Source organism: Suillus paluster (assembly GCF_016628075.1).
Source record: "Suillus paluster strain FC165 chromosome Unknown EDB91scaffold_33, whole genome shotgun sequence".
Taxonomy (NCBI): domain Eukaryota; kingdom Fungi; phylum Basidiomycota; class Agaricomycetes; order Boletales; family Suillaceae; genus Suillus; species Suillus paluster.
The window spans coordinates 190,571-207,248 of NW_024537593.1; the positions used below are offsets into that span (position 1 = coordinate 190,571).

General features: G+C 46.9%; 5 protein-coding genes across 5 annotated transcripts; 2 read left to right on the forward strand and 3 right to left on the reverse strand.

Moving 5' to 3' along the window:
- Nucleotides 1–732: 732 nt before the first annotated feature.
- EDB91DRAFT_1082873 (uncharacterized protein) lies at nt 733–3,296 on the forward strand (the record flags this gene model as incomplete). Its single annotated transcript, XM_041315549.1, has 12 exons — nt 733–894; nt 957–1,145; nt 1,219–1,421; nt 1,510–1,528; nt 1,643–1,695; nt 1,738–1,771; nt 1,823–2,003; nt 2,398–2,468; nt 2,563–2,608; nt 2,664–2,899; nt 2,960–3,137; nt 3,247–3,296. The coding sequence occupies 12 exons, from the start codon at nt 733–735 to the stop codon at nt 3,294–3,296; spliced, it is 1,422 nt and encodes a 473-aa protein (XP_041176238.1).
- A 7,164-nt stretch (nt 3,297–10,460) lies between these two features.
- Nucleotides 10,461–11,748, reverse strand: EDB91DRAFT_465480 (uncharacterized protein). Its single transcript, XM_041327349.1, has 5 exons — nt 11,522–11,748; nt 11,328–11,468; nt 11,048–11,273; nt 10,944–10,992; nt 10,461–10,891 (listed from the first exon to the last, which is right to left on the reverse strand). The coding sequence occupies exons 1-5, from the start codon at nt 11,559–11,561 to the stop codon at nt 10,643–10,645; spliced, it is 705 nt and encodes a 234-aa protein (XP_041176239.1). The 5' UTR covers nt 11,562–11,748; the 3' UTR covers nt 10,461–10,642.
- EDB91DRAFT_1249434 (uncharacterized protein) lies at nt 11,639–12,375 on the reverse strand (the record flags this gene model as incomplete). The annotated part of the gene is made up of 9 exons (XM_041323085.1): nt 11,639–11,695; nt 11,750–11,778; nt 11,827–11,840; nt 11,899–11,927; nt 11,985–12,023; nt 12,087–12,101; nt 12,155–12,174; nt 12,226–12,255; nt 12,324–12,375. 9 exons carry the CDS (start codon nt 12,373–12,375, stop codon nt 11,639–11,641), a joined length of 285 nt encoding a protein of 94 aa, XP_041176240.1.
- A 1,770-nt stretch (nt 12,376–14,145) lies between these two features.
- On the forward strand, nt 14,146–14,696 carry EDB91DRAFT_1139069 (uncharacterized protein). Its single transcript, XM_041318912.1, has 3 exons — nt 14,146–14,185; nt 14,240–14,401; nt 14,452–14,696. Exons 2-3 carry the CDS (start codon nt 14,295–14,297, stop codon nt 14,615–14,617), a joined length of 273 nt encoding a protein of 90 aa, XP_041176241.1. The 5' UTR covers nt 14,146–14,185; nt 14,240–14,294; the 3' UTR covers nt 14,618–14,696.
- A 1,024-nt stretch (nt 14,697–15,720) lies between these two features.
- On the reverse strand, nt 15,721–16,678 carry EDB91DRAFT_1237797 (uncharacterized protein; the record flags this gene model as incomplete). Its single annotated transcript, XM_041321632.1, has 4 exons — nt 15,721–16,060; nt 16,133–16,265; nt 16,338–16,521; nt 16,577–16,678. The coding sequence occupies 4 exons, from the start codon at nt 16,676–16,678 to the stop codon at nt 15,721–15,723; spliced, it is 759 nt and encodes a 252-aa protein (XP_041176242.1).

Below are 16,678 nucleotides of genomic sequence, written 5' to 3' on the forward strand. Positions count from 1 at the left end.
CCACCCAGCAGCCTTTGTCCCTCATCGCCCCCAAGTACTCACCTGGCAGCATCTGCCACTTCCTCTGGGCACCATGACTTTGGACATGCTAATATTGGTCCATGTTACAGGGACCCTCAGACCCCTATTGTCTCCACCAAATGTCGCCGTCACAACCGTGTCACAACACGTGACAGATGACACCACTGGCACGTGACTAAACTGCAGAGCACAGCATGACAGCTGTTGGAGCAGGACAGCTCTGGAACTGACCTAGACCAGGATCAATAGAAGCCGCGTGCTTCTCCCTTATCGCCCCTACCGATACACTGGTACTGACTATCATTTATCCTATCGCTTATCATGACAGATAGCGTTATCTGACTTGGACACCTACCACTGTGCTGGTACCATACCCTGGACCCTTACCATTTGACTGGTACTCTTATCTCTGAGTCCTTATGACTCACATAGACGATTACCTAGTTGGGATGCTTTTTGGCTACCCAAGCCTACCCTGAACTCATAGGACGATACCTATATATACCCCAGTAGTTAGACCATGTATTTCTCTAACTTGATCTTCACTTGTGATATATGACTCTAGCTTCTTCTTTGAACCTTTAGTCAGTTATTCTGAATGGACAGCCTCCATTCAGTCTTCCATCGTCTCGGTGCTCCATGAAGCGGACATGGGATTGACCCTATCAAGTGCACTGTTGGAAAGCTGGGCTTTCCCGTAACAGTCCACCTATGAGAAGGCAGCAGGGGCAACACCATTCGAAACGGATCTCACAGTCCAACTACCACCCTTATGTCTGGAAAACTCCCCCCACTCTGCAGGCAGACCGTAAGATGGCAAGTGTGATGGGAAGATTGGCTAGTAGTATAGATTCAGACTGCGATGATGAAACAGTATGTCACTATGTCTTATGCAGCTGCCAGCAACTCTCAGTGACTCATCATTGTTTTTCTAGGTTTGCAAAATATTTTCTCAAGGCCTGCAGCAGATGTCTGCTGAACGTGTTCGCTGTCCTGCTTATTACAAGGAAGCAGAACTTGAATACCACTGGCATCTCTCAATGACTTTGGTTTGGGAGGCTAAGAAGCTTTCGAGGCTCAAGCATTTTATCAATGGCGAACAGCAGGAGCAGGAGGATCAAACCGTTCAGGCAGTTTGAGGAAGCAGCACTCTTTACATGTATGGTGGCTGATCATGACTCAGAGCGTGCTTCCCAGGATTTCGAGTTCATTACTGCAGTTCAAAAGAACAAGGTGGAAAGGGTCAAACAGTTGAATGCCGAACTCGATGAGCTCAATATCTTTCTTCCACCGGCTTCAGACCTCGACGATAATTACACACGCTCTATCAGAGATCCCCACGACTCTGATCATTCATCTGTTGGAGACTCCCCCGAGGATGAGCTGGCAACAGGGTCGGAGTGAATCAGAGTGCAAATATATTTTATTCACCAATACCAAAGTAAGCTTTGTTATTTCATATGGCCGCATGCACTCATTTATTTATAGATGTAGCATGGATGATAGGGTCAGATGACTGTTAAGTTGGTACATATGCAAACCTATTTTTTCGACTTTCGACTATTTGGTGTGTTGACATCTTTGCTTGTAGTTTGTATAACTACAATTACCTTGAATGTAGCGCTTTGTGGACTTTATTTTTTACCTCATGAAGATTACTATTATGGACACTGAGTACTGATTGTCATTTCTGCACTTGACTGCGATGTCCTCAAGTCAACCTGCACCATCTATACAAAGAATTGTGTGGGTGAGTACCTTGAAATCCCTCTGTTAGTTTAGACTCACAGCAACATGACAGGATGTGCCTATCGTTCGACAAGCAGGACTGAATATTGCAGGTCATTCATTAGCCGATCAAGTCGGCTGTGTGTCAGAGATGCCAGAGTCAATGAACACACCTGAATTGCCGCCTCGCATCAATCCTCCTCCTATTTTCTCGCACGACAGCTACAGCTCAATCCCACCTAATCATCAGGATGGTATGCCTTTACCAAGGCCATCGCATTTTACCAGGACAGCCCCTCACGCTGCAGGGCGTGATCGAGTCCATCGATCGTTCGCACCTTCAGGTGACACTGCGTCTCAGTATCGTATGGTGTATACATATATGCCTCTTTGTGGTGCAGAAAAATCACGCCAAGAGTATACTGATGGCATCATTTATGTGGGCCTTATATTTATATTCTCCAAGTTGCACTTAATCATATATTTAGAGAGATGCAACGACAGGGGTAGAAAAATCAACTACATGACAGTACCAACTCCCTCCTGTTAGACCCCCAAGGGAGTCACTCGTGGCAGATTCGGAGATCACACTGATCGTTACTACTAGTACTTCATCCTCTGCATCGACTATTACTGCAGCCTGTACAGGTCGCCGGCAAGGTGAAGGGCACCATGACAGCTCGGGTGCCACCACAGTACCTGTAATTGACAAAGCGCAGGTGAAAATTATTGTAAAGGATGTGAAGAACCATGTGATCGCCGAAACACTGAATACATGCGGATTTCACGATTCCTCCAGTCACGTAACTGTAGTGCAGGCCTGCACTAACTGCTGCGTGTTCATCCTTTATCGCAGAAGGTCAGTTGCCCATTAATATGAGATCAATAGTAAGTGCTAATACAATAATGACTAGATCACTTGATCAAACCATGGACCGATGAAAATATATCCTCGCTATACAAGACCATCATCACGCCGATGTCGACGTTACTCAATCGCTTCAAGCAGTGCGCACAGGACCTTGTCGACAATCTTTACAAGCTTCGAATGTCAATTTGGACTGACCCGACAGCCCGGGCCAATCACAACAAGTCAACTGTTGAATTCCTCGTTGGAAACAATAGCATTAATTTTATATTTGGTGATCCAGTGAGAGTACATACCGTTTTGCGAGTGCCACCATTCAGTGTATGACAAGACAATCAACAGCTTGAAGATGGCCGAGAGGTTCGCTTCCCGTTCAAGCATGAAGCAATTATCCAGATCGCAAGCCGTGCTGCCTTTTGTGATGGCTACAACAAGTTCATCAAATTGGACAGCGACCTCGACAATATCATGGCGATCTCGGGAACAACTGCGTGTTGCAGCTTGCAGGAGTTCGTGACTGGTATATTCAAGCAAATGGACTTTACTTACCTCGGTTTTCACACTATGTATACGAGACTCATGAACTTCATCTGTGATAACATTAGAAATTCTCCAATGTTGCTAGCTAGGTGGAAAGCACTATTTCAAGTTCTTCGTAGCAAAACTCGTTGATCAGTAGATTATCTTGATAGTGCTACGAGTTATCTTAGACATGATAATCTCAATCAAATGTAAATTTGTCAGCAAATGTGCTTCCACCAATCAAATGCGTGCGCTACTGAAGTCATAAGTGTTCGTAAGTATTCGTAACACGCATAAGTTAAGCATTCATTTCGTCGTTTTGCAGATGTACTCCACACCACCTCCGCCGTCCCTGAATCCGAACACCATTTCCCAGTGTTCTCGTTCCTTCATCACACCATCACATCTTATCGCCCAATCTCCCATCAAATATACTCTACCTTCGCTAGTAAGATAGACCTCATTCATACACCAGTTCATCACGTGACCTAGCGTGACATTTCAATGAATCTGCATATAACTCGTTGTACACAAAGTGTGAGCGAAATCTGTTCCAAGATTATGTGTGGACAGTCTGTAGCAAGCTGGACATGTATTTTTTATGATCTAATGTAAGAAACTGAAGGACGAGTAGGCATTATATTGTCAAAATGTCCCAAGTAAGCACCGCCAACGTGACAGATGCGCTAGATTAGTGACAGACACTAACTCGAAATGAGAAGCAAAAAATTGAACTACAGTCTATCTACCTCACTATGCCACGAAAGAGGCCTTCAAACATAGCGAACCTTGCTGGTGCCACTCATCAAAAACGGCGAAAGTTCAATGACGAAGAAAATATAATAATTTAGTGACTTACTTGTAGTTGAACTGGAAACTGCAGGATTAACTTGATTAGTGGCACATATACTTAATACCTCATGTTGAATTTAATTATTGATTCTCGAATGGCTGTTGAACGTTGTGTCGAACATCGAAATCGTTGAAGTTTTGACATCAAACGGCCGCTTCAATTGTTTATCTCCCTCGCGTCTAAGTCCGAGTCACTGATACGGTCACATCAGTCACAAATAGGTCACAAGGGTGAATTTGCTACAAAAATGCCTACTCCTCCTTCAATTCGCCGAAAATGAGGATTCTGAGTAGACCACTTTGATATTGTAGTACATCCCCACAAGATCTTGGAACAGATTTAGCTAATTATAAGTTTAAAAAGAGTAACGAGCCAAAATCATGTATTCTATCCTCAAATCACGTGATGAACTGGTGTATGAACGAGGTCTATCTTACACGTTTCTGTCTGGTGTTCATGAAAACTTAAAGATGTGCGGGTAAGTTTGAGGTCAGTTCGAGTCTCACATGAACAATGCGAAAATGATATTCTCGACCAGCAGACCTCTCAAGACTCACTTCCGGCAGCCGCACTCTTCCCATTCACAACATCATCCAGGAGTCAAGGTAAGGTACGAAACGGACAGTCGGGATTTACCCGACTGTTCATTTGGTACCTTGCCTTGCGATATGGACTGAGCCCATGCATCAGACGAGTCGTGTCTACGATAGGCCGCCCGGGTAGAACATACTGACCAAGTGCGACTTGCTGTGAAGAAATAGGCGCTCTGGAACGCGGACCGTGATGGAAATATGATTAAGCATCGCAAACTACTTAAGTATCTACAGCATTCAAAATCAACCCTGTGAAATAGCAGGTCTCTCCATCTCCTCCACCTCTCCCCACCCTCAACTATTGATTTGGCCCGTTATCGAACGTTCCCTCACGGCAACCTTTTTCAATCGGGATCATGCCCCGCAAAGAGGCAGAGTCAAGCGCGTCAACAAGGCGGAGAGATGTGGGACGAAAAGCGCTGTCAGACTCACCGGCGTTTGTTAAACCCATTCGGAGGAGCGAGAAGAATCTGCCACCATATGGTGCACAGCACCGCCAGGATGCACTTTGGGAAGGTGAGCAACCTCATTGTCATGCTTGCTGACTTATTGAACAAAAGCAGGCAGGAATGAAGCACTCCCTCCTGAATGGCAGCAGTTTAAGATGCTGGATGGTAGAACGCACAATCAAGATGACTCACTCATGATGAATTCATGGGACCGACCTTTACCAGGGGTACGACTAGGTGAAAGAAGAATGTAGCACTAGAAGCGACGAACTCATGCTTGAGCTTAGATTGTCCCGGGTATCTTGCTGTTTCCGGATGCGAATGGCATATATCACCACTCGGACCACATCGTGAAAGAAACCAACACCAGAACGTCCATCAGGGAGCTTGACGCCGGAGTGCATCATCGAGGGTCACTCCAAGTGCATATGGAGTCTTGCTTGCTTGGGCGCCAATTGCAATATCATGAGTACTTCGGAAGAGGGTTCCATTCGGCAGTGGACGAGAGACGGAGAGTCTGTAGGAAAGCCTTGGGGTGGTGACGGCGAAGGGGTAGGCTCAATGACAGTATCTTCGGATGAAACGATGGTCGTATGTGGAAGTGCAGACGGCAGGCTACGGTTGTGGAACATCAAAGAGGGCAGCATGGTCGGCAAGCCGTGGGAGGGGCATGATACTGCAGTGATGTGCCTTGATTGGTCTGCCAATGCCCTGGAGATAGTAAGTGGATCGGAAGAGGGCACCATACGACGCTGGAATCCAGATACTGGCCGAAAAATAGCACCGCCGATAGAGACCAGTCACGGTCGGGTGAAGGCTATCAAATACTCTCCACAAGGTAACAAATTCGCGAGCGGCGGCGACGACAAGATGATCCGCGTGTGGTCAAAGTACGGCGAGCTGCTCATCGAGATCAAGGGATATGAAGAAATGGTGGAGTCGTTGTGTTGGTCCAAGGACGGCGCACACATCTTCTCCTCGTCACTCGATTCCACCATCCGAAAATGGCGGTTGATTGATGGGCAGGAGCTTGTTATTTTTCGAGGTCATCTCAACGACGTCATATCCATCAGGCTATCCCCGGATGAATGCCATCTTGTTAGCGCATCATATGATTACTCCGTTCGCATCTGGGACCTCAAGACCGATCAGCCAGTTGGAGACCCACTCTTGCACGATGACGAACTCCGCGCTCTTTCTATATCCCCTGATGGAAAATACATTGCCAGTGCTGGAGTTGATGCAAAAATCTATGTATGGAGCATGGAGGCTGCGCTCACACAACAGGATGATGATAATAATGTGAGCATACTTTTGTGTTGTCAGCATCCTTTCTAAGCGGGTTCTGGTTGGTATTCAGAGTGCTAATGATGGCAATGCAAAACCCGACACGAAGCTCAAGGCAAGTCATCGCTGCTTCTCTCTAACACTGTATCTGACCTGTTCGCTAGGGGCGTGTAGCCCGACCGAGAGATGTGCGCCAATCAATTGTTAACTAATTCTTCAAATGCTCATTCATCTCGTTAGAATTTTGACCCCCTTCTGGTCTCTAGACAGCGGGCGAACAACAGAGGAGTGGTAAAATATGTCAGTATAACTTTTCGTTTCTGAGCTCTTGCAATGTTGACCCTGATACAGGGCAACGACTTCTGGAACACTGATAGGAACCGCACGCCTCGTCGAGCAGCTCCGCCTGCCACGAGCCCATCATCCCCCACTCATTGGCGCAATCTATTCGGTTCGCTGAGTTTCAACACTCCATCTGCAGATGTACCCCAAGCCATACCGCTCCAGCCCAGGCATTGGAATTTCAGATCTCCCATAAGAATGTCGAAGCAGCCTGTCGACTCGGTTGTTGCTCCTTGTCGCGAGGATGACGTGAGTCGCTCGTCACCATTAATATTCGCCTGTCTCTTACTATTCAAATAAATTGCAGAGATATTGCATCGCTCCCGAGACTGACGAAGAAGCAGCGGCAGCTATGCAACGCCTAAACGACAACAATGCTGACAGTTCAACGACACCCGGACAACCTACAGTGGGTGCACAAGGGTCTCAAGGACAACCAACACAACAAGGCTCAACTGGTGGAGCGGGGGACATTGTCTATGAAGGAGTGAGCTGCTGTGGGTTTTTCTTTGGTCGTCGTCGTCCCGTCTCGCATCAGGCATGAGTTTACATCTGCTGAAACTCCGTCTGTCATCCAATGATAGTTGTCTCTTTTCCCTTTCGTGTGTTTACAGGTGATCTCACACCGGCTCGTGCCATCCTATGTACATTGAACATTATATTCGTCTAGATGACCCTATGCAGCAATGCTATCATCTCATTTCCGCATTTCCGCATTATACCTAATCACTGTTGTGTCACTGACCACTCCATCCCGGTGGGGCCATTTAGATTATACGCCGGTTTCTTTAATCTGGCTCCGATCCGCATCATGTCCCTTGTTCATGACCAAACTTTCTTCACCCTGCTCAGACCCCTGGTAAATGTCAGCGACACCATGTAAATGATTGACTTGGTATTATATTAGGTATCCCGCACGCTACTCTGGCACCAATGAGTACACGTAGCAACTTTGACCCCAGTCAATTAGTAGCACCTTTCCATGATGCATCGCGGCGATCTTATGCGTCATAGGGCGGTGAGATCACATCTCCATTCAGTCCATCCATACCAAGCGAGTTTCCTGATTCTGGACTGTGGATAAGCAAATGATGTTTATGTTGCGTTCGTAGTTAGTTCATAGTTAGTAGACGTCCATGTCATTCAATTAGTGCGCTTGAGTTGTTAATCGTGTGCCTAGGACTGACGAGTCGGCGGTGCATCTGAATTACATCAAAGAGAAGGAAGTTTACCAGCCTCTCGTTTGTAATTATGTTCAATATAGCTGTTGTGATCCTCTTCATTGCCACCTAATCAAATGCGGATCTGTTTTCGAGTGAGTAGTGACGTTCGAGGGAGACTGAACGAGAGACGCAAGATCTCGGAGATGTCCTCGGCGGGAGGTAGAATATCATAAAATAATATTCCAGCCTGTAATATAGAGACCAGTCACAACTGGCCTCACTGAACGGCAAATATCTCGAGTCGATGGCTGACACACTACTTCGGCGACGTAGGTACATGAACTGTGTATGTTTGACCTTTGGATCGGACACATTCCCCCAACAATTGGCGACAGCTGAGCCTGGACTGACTATAAACTAAGGATTATGCGTAGGCTGTCATATCTTGAGTTTATAGTCAGTGCAGACTCCGACATCTTTCCCAGACTTGAAACCGGGTGTCTTGAGAGTGAAACTACTCACGATGTCCTACGACATTAAATCAGCGCGTTCATGAAAGAATTACACCAGGTCTGAACCTTCACCTGCAATTCCATTTATGCCTCCTCTTGAGGTGCACCCAATTCCATGTACTTCCCGCACCATCCTTCGCAACATCACAATTGTTCTTTACAACTTCCTTGTTTCTTTCAACCGTACTCCAAGGTTGTAGGAGCTCGGCCGTGTGTAGCGACAATCTGCGATATGAAGATGTTGGATGTGACGGAGACCCACAGAAGGATACGTGTAGGGCTCGTGAACCATTTAGAATCGACGGCTTGCCAGGCCAGGCTGGCGTGCTGTTGTAAGGTGAAGTCAGTGGGGAAGAGGGAATGACAATGAGGAATATGTGAGTTACCGCTAAAGTACTTACTATAGAATGGGAGTTTCGGGTTCGTAGCCACCAAATGAGTCGTTTGGTTCAACTTCAAGTTCTAGTGCACAGCCATACTGACATGTAGTCTTAGTAGACTCGCAGAGTATACCGAATTGTAAGTGGGGAGGCTGTCGGACTCCTCCTTTTTCCTTTCCAACGTCGTGCTGGTCTTTTCTCTCAGGTACTATCTAGCATTAACGATGTATTAGTACTCATAAAGGTATTTTCTCTCAGCATTCAGATCATTGTTGGTTGTGTTTGAGTCGCGCCTCGATTCTGAGACGTCTGACAGCGCATCGATGGATTTCTCAGTTCGCATCTGGGACCGTGACCTCGAGACCAATCAGCCAGTTGGGGACCCACTCTTGCACAACGACAAAGTCCGGGCTCTTGCCATTTCACCTGATAGAAATACATCGTCAGTGCTGGATCGAACGCAAAAAAAATGTGTATGGAGCCTGGAAGCAGCACTCAAACGGCAGGATGGAGGTAATGTGAGCATGCTTTTGCGTTCTCAGCGTCTTTGTTTGGTTGTTATTCAGAGTGCAGACACAAAGCACGACACGAAGGTCAAGGCAAGTTGTCTTTCACACTGGCATCTCATTTATTTACCAGGGACGCGCAGCTCCATCTAGAGATGTGAGCCAATAAGTTATGGATTTATCCCCGGGCCGAATGCTCTTTCCTCTTCTTAGATCTTTGACCCCCTTCTGGTCTCTAAACAGCGGGCGAGCAACAGAGGCTTGGCGAAATATAGCTTTTCCTTGCTGTGCTCTCGTAAGTTTGGCGCTGAATCAGGGCAACGACTTCTGGGATACTGATACAAACTGTTTGCCTCGTCACACAGCTCCTCGTGCGAGCCTGTTGTCTCCTACTCGTCGGCGCTATCCATTCGGTTCGCTGAGTTTCAGCATTCGATCTGCAGATATACCCCAATCGATGTCGCTCCAGCCCAGGCGTCGGAATTTCAGATTTCCTATGAGAATTTCCAAGCAGCCTGTCGACTTAGATGTTGCTCCTTGTCACGAAGAAGACGTGAGTCACTCGTCATCGCCAATAATCCCCCATTTTTGCTATGAAAATACAATTGCAGAGATATGGCATTTTGCTCCTGAGACCGACGAAGAAGTGGCCTTAGCTATGCAACGTCCGAGTGGCAATAATGCTGACAGTTCAACAGCACAAGGTCAACATGCGGCGGCATCACAAGGGTCTCAAGGATACCTAACACAAACGCAGGGCTCGACTGGTGGGGCGGGGGAAACTTCCTACGAAGTGAGCTGCTGCAATCTTGTTGCCACCTTCCAACGCCGTGGCAGACATGAGGTCGTCTGGAATATCGAAAGAGTTTTTCTCCCTTCTATCATGCCCTTTCCGGACCATTCGTACCTAGGCACACACTTCATCCTGTGTTGCGTGAGCATTGATGTTCATCGCCCACTTCTGTGTCGAATTTTTCAATGCAAAGGCATCCGTATACAATATATGCAAATATATGCAATCCTCGGAGTGGTGCGACGATGCATACGCCTGTAGGAGACTACGTACTCTGCTCATGCTGGTGGGCTCCGGAATGGGTAAGTTGTTCGCTCTCGAGCAGTATGATAAATATGTAACGAGGCCTAATGGCGCACGGCCTTCATCCCCAGTGACACTAGTTGTCTGTAATAAATTATACTATGCTCCACTGTTACACCAGATCTGAAACCGCCTGGATGTGGACAGGTGATAACACTCGGAGAGATGCGGACATAAAGCAGAACGCGAAAGGAGTATGGATTTACATAACAGAGAGAAAGAAGAACCGATACATGTACATGAGCAGCGAGCAACTATAAGTGTTATCTCGAACAAAACGTGAGCAAACAGAGCGAGGTGTCCGATTAGCGGTAAGCATAGCTTACACAGATGAGATATGTGAATTGGTTACTCCTGCGTCATCCTGGTTTTGGGACCATTCTGTGCGGGTGCCCATCTCGTACTGCTCGAATACCGGTAACGAGGTCAAACATACACAATCTGCGAACGTCGTACTAACACGTGCGCAGCTGTCGTTGGCATGCGTATCCCAAATGCTGATGATCAGACGGGGCACGATAATTACTGGTACGGTATCAATGAACGTCACTGTGAGGCTGAACACCGGGGTCTGTGCGTGTCTGCGTTAGAGCTGATCTCTCTAGAACCATGGTATATCATACTGAAAGGTTGACCCATAATATCGCCCATAATATTTGACTTGTCACATTCCTAGCGGGATTCGATGAATACATGCAGAGAACCCAATATACGAAAGTAAACTTACAGAACAAAGTATATGACATGATATCGCACGATCACTAGCACATAGGCGTTAGGCCTCATTTTCTGTGTCCTCTGTGCTTTCAAGTGTGTGACGAGAATGGCAACTGAGAGAGAAAGTAGGAAGATATCAAAGCATATGACGGGGATGGAAGCATATATCGCAGGCATAGGCCCCATGTTGAAGGAAACCGCGCAGTACTTGGTGTTCGGAGTGATTATTTCAGTCACTATACAACGAGACATCAGCTTGCAAAAACATCGATGCAAGAAGGGATTCTCACCCGAGAACGCTAAGGGTCGACTATATAAATATATATCCATCCCTATATAGAGCGCGACGATAGGTAGGAACAACCCCAGTAGAACATAGAGTAGGAGCTTTGATCGGTTGTATAGGGCGTAAAGACGCCAAATGAGAATGACTAGGGATGCAAAATCTGTATGCATAATGGGATGGCAAGAACTGATGACTTACCTTCCGCCACGCAAAAATATGTAGAAAAACACCATTCCATCAAAACGATAAGAGGGTAGCCTATTTCAATTGCATGGTGAGATAACCCAGTTTCAGTTGAAGACGATACACTCGCAGCTAAAGGTCAACCACTGTTAAGACTTGGATGTAAAGGGAACGAGTCGTGACGTACGACTGGAATATGTCAGCCGAGAACTGTCTGAAGATAGTAAGCGTCGAAAAACTCACTGACTCAGGCATATACATCAGTCCTCCCCCTAATGCTAGTCAGCTAATGATGGCTCAGTTGGCACCGTATCACATACACGTGGCGCCAAGCCTAGGGTGAATGTCAATATACAATATACCATCTGAAGTACACAACCATCGCGACTTACATTGCAATGAAAATACCAAGATATCGAACCTGGCAGAGAAACGAGGTAAAAAAAAACATGAAGCACGTTGCCAGGGCAGAGCTTACAGCGAGGTAAAGATATGACATCGGCGACCACTGTTTTTCCTGGACATTTAGTCAGTCTCCATGGCTCGATAACATCTTACGGAAAGGGGATTGAGCACCAACCCAAACAAACTGGACCTGTGACAAAGGGATCATAAGGACTCGAACGAGAGGAAGCGAACTTTTCGTACCTCTTTCCCGAACTGCAGGACTAGATAATGCGATGCTCAGCTATAGCGCAAGGTTCATGAAACCTACTGACTGTAGTCATAGGACACCAGGGTAATGATTACTACTGGAAAAACGATGAAGTTCAGCACGGTGGTCCGTTCACAACCAGGCTAAACGGAGCTGACGAACCAGCAACGTTGTTATTCCAGCGGAGAGCAGAGACATCTTCTTGTTCTGACATTACAGTGTAATTAAATGGGAACTTCAAAGGGTGAGTGGTGGGCCACTGACTGATCACTGATGTAGAGTACTTATAAAGCACAGAATGTCGTGATACTGTAAGGGTTGTGGTGATCAAATGACAATTGTACGACACGGTACCAAGGTTACCCAGCACTGTGCTTCCCGTTGGTGTTACGAATCGCTGTCCTCAATAGTTAACACCCATCGTAAAGGTCATAAAAGATCACACGACTGACAGGGTCACCCTACTAGGTCACCAGTGGCCCGTTATATTTTGGTAGATTCCGCCTGTCCAACCATCTTGTTCAGGTAGTAAGGGTCTTACCTAGCCTTACATGGGCTGGAGAACATGGAATGAGGTCCCACCGCCGATCCGAAATTCATACTTATAACATTGAAAAGCAAGCAGAACCTGTCAACAGCTGTTGAGATGTAGCTGTAAACGAACTTGGGACGTACGGCTGAACGAAATGTCAACTTAGAACACTCTGGGGCCGTGATTCGTTGAGGGGCCGGAAGATAACATGGTCTTGACGCGGCGAGCGTACGACAAGATACCGCCGTGTCACTTAAGCCGTCTACGATCTGGTTGGTTCCTATTGTCAACAAAATGCTCGCAATAAGACGAAGAAGTTGGCTGACCGGTTTTAGAATTATACGATTGACTCGAATAGCGATAGCATATGGCTGATGGATATTGGCACATCTTTTCACTGATATGTCGAGCAGGCCTTAAATGACAAACCGACATGAACTCACTGCGTATCGTAGGCACAACGAGGTCATTAGGGATGGTGATATCCCTGCTGGATCGTGATGCGTTGAAGGGAAATACGATGACGCGGTCGTGGCCCGGCGACTCGCCTCGTCAGTGTCGTCACAACCATATCATTTTCAGTCTGTGATGATGTTAATCCTCAAAAAAGTAAAAGAAAAGCTTTGCGAGCTAAAGAATAAGACGGTCAACTCGTTTGTGCGATGCGATTGGATGTTTTGAGTCATTGATAGTGTCATATCCTCGCGGTGAATACCTTGGCTCTTACAAGGGTCCATATCACCCAGGGGAGCAGTGCAGCTATCCTCGAACTGATCGCCAGCAGCGGTGAGGAACTGCTGGTTAAGAATCTCCTAGGCCTTTGTCTTGGCATTGTTGGTGGGGCTCGGGCTCCAGAGTGGCCTTGGAACCACTTGTACGTGAACGCTCGAAGCTTCCGTGAACAGTAGAGCAGGATCAGAAACGGGTGAATGGGGAACGGAAAGTAGAAGGCCTAGAGACTATGTGATGGGAGATGGGGCGATATGATATTATATGCGATGGAGGATCAACAGGGAACGAGGACAGGTTAATGAAACGGTAATATAAATGCCTGACACGCAAGGAGGCATACAGATTCAGGGACAGATGTGAGGTTGGCGGTGGTGTGGGGCGAAGCCTAGGTGTGTTCGATCTGATCAGTACTCTGGTGCAGACATGCTGGAGGGAATAAATAAAAGAAAGAAAACACATTTGGTTGCTATCCAAGGGAATGATGTGATTCTGGCAAGGGAGGGTGAGCGCAATTGAGCTACGACTTCAGACTCCGCAAGCCATGCCGAGCGTGCACCAAGAGTCAAGACCTTGACACAGACGCAGGCCTAGGGTCTGCGCAGTCGGACTTGCACCAAGACCGGCCATTTCAGACTCGTCCTCGGCTTTTTTCTCTCCATTTCACAGTTCTCTCGACATCCCTAAACGCCTCTCAACCAGCCCCCTTCATCCTCTTTTTCTCATAAATGTTCGCTCGCCTCTTCGCTGGAGTACTACCTGCGTATGTAAATGTATTTGTCCTATTGAAGCTTTTTTTTTTACGAATGATCCGTAGACTGGCAGCTACAACAGTACCGCCAAGTTTCTAGGTCTCATACCCGTTGTTGCTGATGTTGCTGCGGTCGTTGGCCTTAGCTGTAGCGGAGTCACCGTTGTCGGCACCAGTTCTGGTTGTGATGTTAACCAGGAGCCTCTGTGCTGCACCGACAACAAATATGTAAGTGCTTGCATGATAGTCTATGTGGGTTCCTAGTAATGATTTGTAAGGATGACCTTTCTCGCCGGAACATGCCGATCCTCCTCTCACCGCAACTACCACGTCAACGCCTGGACCGTTTGTCAAGCACGATACGACCCCTTTTATGAGTACCTATCCTTTCAATTCCTATCGCTCGCTAAACCCTTCCTTTCGTTACTGTTCCTCCATTCGTAACACCGCCGTCGTCACCCTGTCAACAACTCTTATATCATTCTCTCGCTACTCTATCAAATACAACGCCACTCCCTTCAGCTACCGCTTTCACCGACCGTACACCGAGCCCTTGCCTTTAACTATTCTAGGACGACCCTTCCTCATCCTACAGTATAAGTAGCCCATGTACATTCCTAATAAGAAGCAGAATAGAACAGTAGATCCCCCAGAAGAACGCCCGAAGAACCCGTCTCATTATCTTCTCTTATCATCGCTATAACGCGGTCACTCTCGTTTACCGATTCACGATATCTCTCGCATCCGTCATCCCTCCTTTGAAGCTAACACTAATCATTATCATTCCTTCAGCGGTCTATCTACCCCCTTCGCACTCGCATCGCCTCTAGCTACGCACGTCGTAGCTAACTTACAGATTGCCGTTTAGAACGGCCTTATCAACTTTGGCTGCACACCTATTAATGCCGGAGCCTAGATACTCAGCATGCCCTTGGTGGACAGTTGATGGATTTGGGGAGTGATTGGTGTGGGGTTGGAAGGTCGCAAATTTAATATTGATATCCCTTGTCGAGGGTCATAATACTTGATCCTAATTACACCGTTTTGTCTGTTTTTCTTGTGGAGACCCTTCATTAACTTGACTAATAAGCGAATAAAACACGATTGAACCCTCAGGACGACATTTGTGTGATCCTCACTTCACTACTTCAATTGCGAGCTCACACCTTCGTTCGGTTGTACGCTCATTCGTCTCGTCAGAACATTGACGTCTGTCTCGTTTCAAAGCAGCAACAGTGGCTTCACCAGTACTAGTATAGTTTTTCATTCCTCTGGAGGCCAATGGATGGATGACGTATGTACAAGTGATCGAATGGAATATACGGCACATAAGAAAGACGAGTTGGGAGATGGAGGTTCTGTCTGCTGTGATAGTTCGTTAATACATTATTTCCGCAACGTTGTACAGACATACCCGATGACTGCCCGAGTCATGATAGCCATGACACAAAGGTACTGTTACCATGTCAATGCACGAAAACGCTCATTAGCTGGCAAGAGATAAACGCTCATGAGCCACATCTACAGAGGGAATGACAAATGTTAGGTCACAGAAAAAGGTAATATGAACAGATGATACGAACATTGTATAGGCGGTAGCTTGCCTCGTCACGAAGTTTGTCGCGGAAGAGAAAGTAGCGAAGTGCGACCCAAGAACCCATACAAACAAAGAAAATGCTGCAGAGAGGCCCCAGGCTCCACAATGAGGCGAGTGCAAAAGATAGTAGCGGAAGTAGACAAAGCATATAGATGCGAGATCCTTCGGGCGCTACGATAGGCAGTGTTCGTCGTCCTGACTTGCGGTCACCCACAACATCAGCGAAATCCTGCGCATGAATTGTCAAAAGTATGACAAGCGCGCTGCAGTAGAGTGCTTGAATGGTCGTTCTGTCAGGCGAAGACTTCCCCGCTAAAATATTAATCTGGTCAGGGAAATATTACCCTCAGAGGCAGAATTACCTACACATAACCAACGAAGCACCGAGTTCCAGCGTCATATAAAATCCGTTGTTGCAGAAATTTTTGAAAATGGGATGGTCACAGAGATGAAAATCGTCATGCGCCACCATCAGCACAGTGAACATCACACTGGCTATAAACACATTTCAGCAGAAAAGGGATGAAAGGCCCCAGCAGAAAACCAAGAGTCCCCAGCGCAAGGTACGAGCATCCTTGATGCTAATGCGCCCAGACGGCAGAGGACGCCATGGTTTATTCACGGCATCTTCATGCACACCATGTGATTGGTTAGAGACATTGAATTGGAAGAGATGAAACCAAAGCCAGCACAGAGAGCAAGACAGGGCTAGCGGGTCGTGACGAGGGGACACGACGGTCGCAAATAGCATCTACCATAGGAAATTCAGTGTCGCACACTAAAACAGTTATCGCCAGAATGAATACCACTGGGAAGATTATTGTCTTGAAGTCAGTTCTTGTGAAAAGCCAAGCGGTCTCGACGTGGCGCAGCGCGCTGCGCAGGGTGGTCGCTGGGAAGCTCGACAT